General features: G+C 38.8%; 1 protein-coding gene across 1 annotated transcript in view; it reads right to left on the reverse strand.

Annotated features, from left to right (window-relative positions):
* The window catches only part of Cntn3 (contactin 3), a 296,912-nt gene that overhangs the window by 20,883 nt on the left and 265,643 nt on the right, over window positions 1-10,386 (reverse strand). Inside the window, exon 19 of the mRNA XM_028872712.2 lies at window positions 9,609-9,724. Coding sequence (XP_028728545.1) covers window positions 9,609-9,724 — 116 coding nt within the window. The remainder of the gene's footprint in view (window positions 1-9,608; window positions 9,725-10,386) is intronic.

A 10,386-nucleotide genomic window follows, 5' to 3' on the forward strand; every position in this document is an offset into this window, starting at 1 on the left:
TCAGCTAAATTTGAAAAGTAGCAGGTGAAACTCTTATAACTGAAAAGAAATAAAAAAAAATAAAATCATTGATAAGAATGTAGCTGAAGATGAATGGTGGACATATTTCTACATTAGTCCAGAACATGGCCCAGAGAAACAAACAAACAAAGAAGGTTCTGAAAGTGAGGCTAAGAGACATGGAAGATGGGCTATGTAGTTCCAACTAGAGTCCTGAAAAAGAGATAGGGAAAAACAACATTCAAAGGACACATGGATAAGTGTTTACAGAATTTAATGGGCATAGGCACCTTCATCTTGTAAATCCACTCAGAGTTTACTGTGGGAAAAATAACATGGAAAACCATATGAAAGAAGAAGGTGATTAAGGGTGAACTGTGCTTCTCAGCTACTTTCCATAGTATAATGGTAGTGAGCCATTACACCTGGGTTTGCTGGAGAGGAATCTCTCTCTCTCTCTCTCTCTCTCTCTCTCTCTCTCTCTCTCTCTCTCTCTCTCTCTCTCTCTCTCTGTGTGTGTGTGTGTGTGTATGCATGTGTGATTCATTTACTTCATTGCTAAGGGCAGTCTCACACCATAGGACATGACTTGACTGTTCTCAGACCTCTATTGCTGAGCAAGTCTCCTCCTTAAACACAGTCTCATTCTCTACAGTTTCAGTTATCTTCAGTGGACCACAAACTTCTTGCAACTTCTGTAGAGAAAGGTATTTTAAGAAAGAGAGATGACATTAGAATAACTGTTATTGGAGTATGCTGTCATATGTGATCTATTTTATTATTAGTAATCTCTTAAGTCTATCACTCATAAAATAAACTTTATTATCAATAGTTTCAGAATTCCCCTGAGACTTTGGAACAAAACATCATTGAATTGTGAGAAGACTTGGATCAACACCAGGTATTCTTAATACTTCCATCCTTCCTTCACCAGGCTGGGTATTAAATTCCATTTCTCTGAGTATCTATGAAACGTAGTGCTTTAATTTGCTGATGAGATAATACAAGTTTGTTTTGCTTTCCTTTTGAATCATAAAACCATTTTGCCAGTCAATACAATTTAATCTGGATAAGTAAACAGAAACAAACTGGAAGAATGTCACGATTAAGAATGTTATCTCTATTTCTGCAAGTAATTTGGTTACTCAAAAGTAATACTCCTGCTGCGAGGACTCTTTATTATCACTGTAGCAGAGATTTCACTTAATTTAAGTATAACTGAAATGCAGTACATAAACATGCTGCACTGAAAAATGGTACCTCTGCTTAGCCACTAAAGAACAGGTATTAAATCAAGAATACTTTTAAATAGATGAAAGTGGTTATGTGCATGCTTAGCGATTTTCGAAAGGAGGAATATTTTTAACATAGCTGTTACATTGAACACACTGAAATAAACAGAAGGCATGAAAAAAATGCATTGAGCTATTTTAGGAAAACAAGTCCACATTTATCTTTCCCTCATGGTCAATCTGTTCTTGGCCCTGGGAGAGTCATGTGGAACAACTGCACACATCAATCTGGCTCATTTCCTGCTGTCTTCTCATTGGACATCATTTGCAGGGGGTGTCTAGTAAAACCACAGTACACCTGGGAAGCAAAAGTTGTTCTCACAGCTATATGGCTGAAAGCCAAGGCTGCACAAGAGTCCCCGTTGCTCTCCACCCCTGTGAAGGGTCACTGCAACCAGCCTCAACTGCAAAACTCTGTCTTCTACCCTCTCTTAAAATCTGCACCTACTCACTTAAATAAAGTTTGCCTGAACTGCCTTATGCAAATATGTCTCAATTGTCTGTGTCCAGTTTTCCTGTGTTCATTTTCCTATGTGAATTCCTTGCTCAGTAACAAGGAATGAGCATAAAGGCATATGCCTTTGCTTCCATACTCTCAGAGAAGGTACTCAAATATTTGATATTTTTCTTCAGTCAAATGAAAATGTTAGGGACTAAATATGTTCTGTACAGCTGTTTAGAACAGGAGGCTGGATGAAGACATCAAGGAGTCTCAGTGAGGCATTTTTTTGTGTTTACTCCTCTGCCAGACTTAAAACAAAAGTCTATCAGGTTCTCCCTAAATATGCTGCGTTCACATGTATAGGTTTATTTCACACACTGAGAAAAAATGATTCTGTATGAGCTTATTTCTTCTCTTTTTTAAATTAAAATAATTATTAACATGTGTTAATTGTACATACATACTTCTTATGGTTAATGCTGGTTGTCAATCTGACAGAATGTAGAATTAAATGGTAGATAGGCCTCTGGGCATATCTGTGGGGATTATCTTGATTGCATTTAACTGAGGTGGAAGACCCACTCAACTGTGGGTGGCATCATTCCCTGTCTAGGATGCTAGAATGGATAAATGGAGAAGGAAAACTGAGCAGAAACATATATCCATTGCTCTCTGCTCCTTACTGGGGACACAATGTGACTAGCTGCTATGGCTTCCTTGCCAGGTTGGACTAGAACCTCAAACTCTGAGCTGAAACAAATCCTTTCTTCCTGAGTTGCTTTGGTTGAAGTATTTTATCATAGCAATGGGAAAAGAAACTAAGGCAAAATTAATGTCATACAGTGTGACATTTTAGTGTCTGTATATTTCATACATTGCTCAAACTAGGGTAATTAGAATTTCCTTATCATTTCTCTTTACTATGAGAACTTTTCTTCTAATTTCACACACACACACACACACACACACACACACACACAAATACAAGAGGTTATTATAAATAATATGAACTGACAGCAGCTGTGACTGGATGCAGAAGACCTGCAGAAGTTCAATGGAACATGGATGAGGGAGGGACTCAGGATGTCTCACCCCTAGCTGAGCAGCTATTGGTAACTGAGAGCTGCTGGGAAGTGGAGAGCCATTTTTTTACATACTTGTATCAACAATTTTTATTGAAGGTAAATATTGTTTGAGAAAGTTCACAATTCAGCTGGCGTCAATTTAGAATTTGACATTGTATTTCTGTTCATAGATTCAGGTTCCATCTAAAGCACCTAGAATGATTAAGGTTACTGAAGACTTCCAGATAAGGAATTTTATGGTCAAAGCAGTGTTTTAAAGATCTTATAATAGGCATATAATAAAGAGTTCCATTATGATATTTTCAATCAGTTACATAATGTGCTTCATTTGTATCCACCACCATTAACTTCTCTTCTCCCAATGCCACCCAAGTTAATCCCCTTTCTCTTTTTATATAGATCTACTTCTTTTTTATTATTAACTCATTTAGTGACCCAATGAGTTTCATTAAGGTTGTTTACAGGATAATGTGTAACTTATCAATGGCTACACTACTATAAATGATATCAACTTTTATCTGCTTATAAATTCTGGTGGGCATAAAGCATGAGCCTTCTCCCTTCCATGACAGTGTGATGACTGGTCTAAACTTTCGAAGATCTTGCACAGATAACTAAAGCTGCTGCAAGTTCAAGAATACCCAACCTATGCCATGCTTTAAAGTCAGCATTCCATATTGATTCCTACTTCACTCCAGCATTTGCATTCTTTCTGTCCTTTGTTCTGTGGTGTTCTCTCAGCTTTGGAGGGATGATAGACATGCCCCATTTATAGCCAGGCATTAGACAATTATTTATCTCTATACTTTGATCAAGATTGAGTCTCTGCAGTCACTACTAGCCACCCATTATTCTCTGGGTATAAATATTCCATTTATTTAGAAGGGAGTTTGAAAGGTATACCATGTCTGTTTAGTAAAGCGGTAACAATAGTTTCCTCACTAAAGCCCTTGACCTCCCTGTCATGGGACTTTGACTAGGTTTACAGTACCTAATGTGAATTCCCTCCTGTGGAGCAGGAATCAAATATGATAAGAAGGCAGTTAGCTATCTTGATAGTAGATGTACCACCCCTTTACCAGTAGGTTCCAGAGAGTCAATTCAAGTGGCCCTTGAATGAGGCTACCCATGCTCTCCTAAATTGTCTTATACTCATACACATACAGAAAAATACTACTCTCAGCCTTGATCAGAGAAATTGTTCTTTGCAGTGGATCATGGTGAATTCAGAGACTCATGGTTGCTCAAGGTGCTAAGAATATGTGAGTGTAGAGTGCTTAGCTCTCAATATGGCCATTGTAACCAAGGACTGACAGTGGCTGCAGTTATCTGTAATAGGCTTTCACAAGACTAGGCTTGCCATCAACAGTCAGTCATAGATGGGGGAGCACATGTGTCCCTTACCCCTCCCTTAACTGTTACCTGGAGGGATGGGTAGTCCTCATGGTTAGCCCTCCAGGCTGCAATGAATAGTTCATACCTATGCTCACACAGATGGCCCTGGTTAAACTCAGTAGTTCACCAAAGAAAGAAGACATGATGTGGAAAAGGGATTTGTAGGGAGGAGGATGGGGTTCATAGGGATGGGAGGGAGATAAAAGAGGGTAGGAGATGAGAGTAATCATCATGTATTATATATGTGTATGATATTGTCAAAGTATCTTTTTTCGAAGAAGCAGAAGTGGTAGTAGCAGAGGCAGAGGCAGAGGGAAGAGGAGGAGGAGGAGGAGAAGGAGGAGGAGGAAATTATTAGTATACACCATGTAATAACTGTGTGTTCTCTTCCTCAGGTATCCAATCTCCATACCCCTACAGGCTTCTGCCTCTTCTTTATCATGTCTGCCTCTCTTGTTCATATTCTAAAGGGCACCAGGAAAGACAGCCCAAGTGTAACTGCTTAGCAGATGAAATAAATTGGAGCCCAGGGAAATGAGCTTCTCAACTAACGCTTGGTCAAATCAGAAAGAAAATTAGTCTTGATGCTAATGACGACATGTGCTCAGCTTGCCACATGGGCTGTGATCAGCCCTCACTGAGATGAGAGAGAGGAGGGAGCTATTAACAAGTTCAAAGACAAACTTGAGAAACTGCAACCCACAAACTCAGCCACATGACTGATAATTAATTACTCGGCTAAGTCATTTATCCTTCCAGGTTAGTTTTGAAATAATTGCTGAAACTAAGAAAAGGTATATTTTTATCAGTCTAAAATTACATAAATGAATTCTTAACATTTTCCCCACCAGTTCATGAATCTCTTAGTTCATTTTCTTTTTCTTTGTGCATACCACACACTTGTAGAGTACATTTTCAATCATGGCTTCTTTTGCATACACTGTATGTGCTACATTTGAAGATCCTGTTTGTTATTTTTTGCACAAACAGGAAAAATGCAAACACTTCCTAACCCAAAAGTTTATATAGAAAGTTGAATTATCACTGTTCTTGCAATCCCTTGCCCCCTGCCCTACCAGTAACAGGAACAACAGCTCTGGGGTCACATATTTGATGCACAGTAGACTTATTTTATTCCCTGAATTTTCTTTCCTTCTTTTTAATTATTTTTTTTCAGTGAAATTTGAATCCAAAGTCCAACATTCAAAACAGAAAGTGGAAGCTGGAAGTCTCCTTGGGCAGTTCTGACAAATGCTGCTGTTTTTAACAAATAAATTTATTTATTTATTTTACATCCCAGCTGCAGTTTTCCCTTCCTTCTCTCTTCCCAGTCCCTCTCCCCAACCCTTTCTGTTCCAACCTCTCAAACCCTCTCCCACTCATTTCAGTTCAGGAAAGGGCAGGTTTCTCATGAGTATCAAAAAAACATGGCATATCAAGTCACAGTAAGACTAAACACTTCCCCATTTATTATGGACGGGCAAGATGCTTTCTTTCACTTAATTCTAAAATAAGGCTCTGAGTTATTGGCTAGTATTATCTCTATTTTAAGTGAACCTTTGAAAGCTTTATGAATATGCTGGAGCTCACTCCCCAAACAGCAAAGTCCAAACTGTATTAATTTAGTCATCTTTTTTTCATACTACCCTGAGGACCTGGGAAACAGGAACAAACAATTAAGTGAAGTTCTCTATTCCATATGGGGCCTATCTTCTCACCCAGGAAAATCTGATTGCATGAAAACAGTGTAACCTCTATGAGATGCTAGGATTCTTTAATTTTCTATCAATCACATGCTCACATGCTTTTTCCTACATGAAATCTATTTTCAATAAAATGACCTTTTCTGAATAACTCTTCAGCAGCTAAATTTATACATTTAAAAAGTCAGGGCTGGGGATATGGCACAGTCATTTCAGAACTCATGTGTCCTACTTAGTTCAATCCCCAGAATTTAAATGCAAAAAGTTGGTGCAGCTCTGGTGTCTGTTATTTCTTTAATCATACTTATTGTAGGATTAAAACCCCATGTTAGGGGTGCATAAACAAGTGGATACCTGGGGCTTACTGGTCAGCTCGTCTTTCTGAACTAATGAACTCCAGGTTCAGTGAGAGATCCTGTCTCAAAAATAGAAGGTGGAAAGAAATAGAGGAAGACACTCAACATCAACTTTAGGCCTCTACAATCATGTGTACACACATATCCATAACATGTAAATATCACGTGCTAACAATTCCCAAGAGCCAACACTCTCAAGATGTTTTATAAGCCACAAGTCCAGAATGATGTCCTCATTTATTTCATTTAAGTGTATCACAAGGTACAGCCATGTTGGGACTTATGATCCTGCATTTTGTTTGTAAGGGCAAAAGCATTCAAGGTTGGCATGCATTTCTATTTCCTCACCAAAGATTGTCAAATATGTACATTGATCTTCCTTGACTAGTTTTGACTGAAAACTGAATCCTTTGTCCTGCTCATCTTATGGGAACGTCAATTACAGTCACTCCCTGGGTCATTTTCCAAAGCTGGGACAGGTAACTTTTTATGACATTTGATTTTAGCCCTTTAGGTGTACCCGTGCCTGGCTATTCTAGGTGAATGGGAAATCACTGCTGCATGGCAGAGCACAGCTGCTCCTTTCTGTGGTCTTGCCATAAATCTGGCTGGGCACTGCTAGGGAGTTTCAAAAATGTTTCCCACCAAGATCCAAAATTTTCCATATTTTCCTTCTCAGCACCTTCCAAGACACACAGAACTATCTACTGATGTTTCTTACCCTATGGAAAGAATTCTAGAAGGCATCAGGTAGGTATCAGGTATCAGACCAGGTGACTCAACTCTTCCCGAGTTTCCTCAAGCTCTCTTTAAGCAAGAAAGCTTAGGACTCAGTGTCTGCTTGAGACTATTTACTGGAATAAAATTGGCAAATAAACATCTTAAATAGTCTCATTAGACATGGTTTCCAGCTGGCTTTTTATTTTCATGGGCCATATGTTATGACAAATACCTTCCACATGTTACCTTGTCCAGCTCCCTGAAAGCATGCAGCTTATGAAACTGCTCACACAGCAGGGACTGGCTTTCCCTTCATTGCTTTGCGGCCGGCCATGCTCCTGCTTGCAGCCAACAGAGCTTTATTGTCATTGTCACAGTCAGTGCTCTAGCCTTTGGGAGCTGCTGCTGCTGCCCTATCATGGCCCACTGCTTACATCCACCTCGAAGAATCAGGTGTCTGGATTCCTACTTTCTACTCTGGCCTCATTTCAGAGGCTGATCATGTCCCTGCTGTATTTTTATGGTGTTTCACGCTCTTCACCCTCCACCTCCATTTCCTTAAATGAGTGAGTGTCACTTGTTTCTGATTTGGTCTTTTTCTATTGAAACCTGTTCTTCTTATGTTTAAGCACAAAAGCTGTCACCTTTCTAATACTTACTAAAATGTGTACATTTACCTACATGTTTTCATCCAGTGGTTTTAAGGAGAAGTTACAGAGTTCATGTTTACTGATAGCCCCAGGTAATTCTGGGGAACTGGCCCTTAGCTTATATCTTAAGCATCACTGTTCTGGTGCCTGTCCTTTCTCTAATTCACTGGTTAATATTTATTTAAGTCAAGCCTTGTTTGGCTACAAGGAATGGAGACACTCAGAGCTGTTCAAATACAAAGAGACTTTAATGAGAAGAAGGGCAAAGTGGCAACAAATCTCAAGGCTACTTGAGATTCACGTAGCTATCAAATGGCTCTTCTATTTGTTCTTTCTGAAGTTCTATAAGCTCTTGCTTGCTTTATCATCCAGGGCAACACAGGAATATATCTGCTCCCTCTCATCTTACCAGCATTGCCCAGCATGCCTGGAGTGTTAGCTTACAAAATAGAAGTAAGCTGCGAATCTGACACAGCACCTCGATGGCTACCCTACTTACTTAAATATGTCAAATAAGAACCCTACTGCTTGTGATGGACTTTTTATAGATCAGTTGCCTACGATCAAGTGACCACCCTGGGACCGACACCTGTGGTTGGACTCAAAAGCAGAAGGGGAAAAGGCTGTGTGGAGCTAACATGCCCATGTAAGTCTGGCCAAATCGCCTGGTTGCCCATAGAAGTAGTGTGCTACTTTTTGTTGTTGCTGTTGTTGTCAACTTAACACAAGCTACAGTTGTCAGAGAAGAGGAACTTCAATTGAGAAAATGTCTCCATCAGATTGCCTTAGGCAAGTCTGTAGGTCATTTTCTTTACTAATGATTGATATGGAAGGGCCCAGAACACTGTGGGAGATGTCATCCCTTCTGTAGGTAGTAGTGAACTGTACAAAAAAGCAAGCTAAGCAAGCAATGAGAAGCAAGCTGGTAAGTGGCATTCTTCCATGGCTTCTGCTTCAGTTCCTGCTTCCTGTCCTGACTTCCATCAGTGATGGAGTGTGGCCCAAGAGTTGTAAGGTGAAATAAACCCTTTCCTCCACAAGTTGCTTTGTGACATGAAATTTCATCACAGTAATAGAAACCCTAAGACAGTGAGGTTCCTAAGAAGACAGATGTGGGTAAAGTAGAAATCATAAGTATCATTCCAACAATGTTGTTGTTAAATAAATCTTAATATTGTTTTTTTCATTTTTCTAGTTCTTAGTTCTATTGCTTTTTATTAAACATTGGATCATTTTATCATTCAGCACATTTGTGAAATGACTCTACTACACCACTCTGAAGTCACCCTTCTCCAGTGGATCCTCTTTAGCGATGTCTACACCATTCATGCTCAGTGGGAAATGTTATACTTCTTCCAAGTTTATTTACTTTTCCTTTAATTTCCTGGATAAGCTTTCCTACCCTTGTAGATCCTATCAAAATGGCATGTTCTATTCCACTCAAACTGATTTGTTTCTCTTGCTGACTTATTTTGACTTTCATTTTATTCAGTCTTACAATATCCTCTCTTTAAATATTTTTCTTATTTCACCAAATACAGAGATCACTGCAAGTGAGAGTTATGTTACAGGCTGCTATGTGTATGAGAGACTAGAAGAAAATCTCACAATGTAACAAGAACACCAAGAGAATAGACCAAAAACCTGGGGAATGTGTTTTCCTGGTAACATAACAATTATATACACTAAGTACTATAGTTCAATCTCATTCTTGTTATTTTAGAGAAGCCACATAGAAGATTTAGATTCTACGACTTTCCTCCATATTTATTGTATGAGCCTTCTCCACCCAAATGGTTATTTCCATCTACCTGGCTGAGTAAAAATACTCAGATGGGGCAATGTGCCTACCAGTAAGAAAATTTCAGCTGAAGATGCTATTTGTCTAAAATGCTGATGTTAAGAAGAATTTAAAATAAAACATTGTAGCAACATGCAAACACACATTAATTCTAAAGCAATTACCTCATAGCCAAGTAAATGTCCATTGCTCAACTTCCAGGGAATTGTGTTCCATGAAACTTCAATTTCTGAGGAAGACAGGCTATGGGCAGAGATGTGGGATGGGGCTACTGTAGGCTCTGTTCAGAAACAGAAATTGGAATACAGTGATGATGCTGGGCATTAAATTGACAAATCATCTGAAATTCTAAATTTAAAAATTTTCAGTTTCAGTTTTTGAGACATGGTATTGTCATGTAGACCTAGCTGGTCTCGCACTTTTCATGTGGTCTAGGCAGGCCTAGAACTCACAAAAATCATCCTACCTTGGTGTTAGGGGACTGCAATTATACGAATGTACCATCAAACTGGGCTGAAATCTTTAAATAATAATAATAAAAATATTGATCAGTTGAAGAGCTTATAATAAAAGTATTTGAAACCATTTACCATGTCCTGAAAATATAGATCCTACTCTTCTGCTTAGGAAAAGGTGACTTCATAGTCACTAGGTTTTCATTGCCTAATTGCCATAACAACCTCTATTTCACTCTTTGGACTTATTTCTTAGTGTCTTCCTTTTTTCAATCTATCCTTTTGTTCTTTCCATCCTGTCTTTGTTTTCCTTTCCTTCATCCCACACCAGCTGTTTACCTGTAAATGTTACTGACATCATGTCAAGCAAAGACCAAAGTCAAGTCAAGGTAATTGGCTCATAAGTACTGAATGAGCGCAGTTTCTAGGGAACAGAGATTTAACTGTGATAGATTGCAAATTCTATCAAAGGAGAGAGTAGACATGT

The sequence above is a fragment of the Peromyscus leucopus genome, chromosome 3 (assembly GCF_004664715.2).
Source record: "Peromyscus leucopus breed LL Stock chromosome 3, UCI_PerLeu_2.1, whole genome shotgun sequence".
NCBI classification, from domain to species: domain Eukaryota; kingdom Metazoa; phylum Chordata; class Mammalia; order Rodentia; family Cricetidae; genus Peromyscus; species Peromyscus leucopus.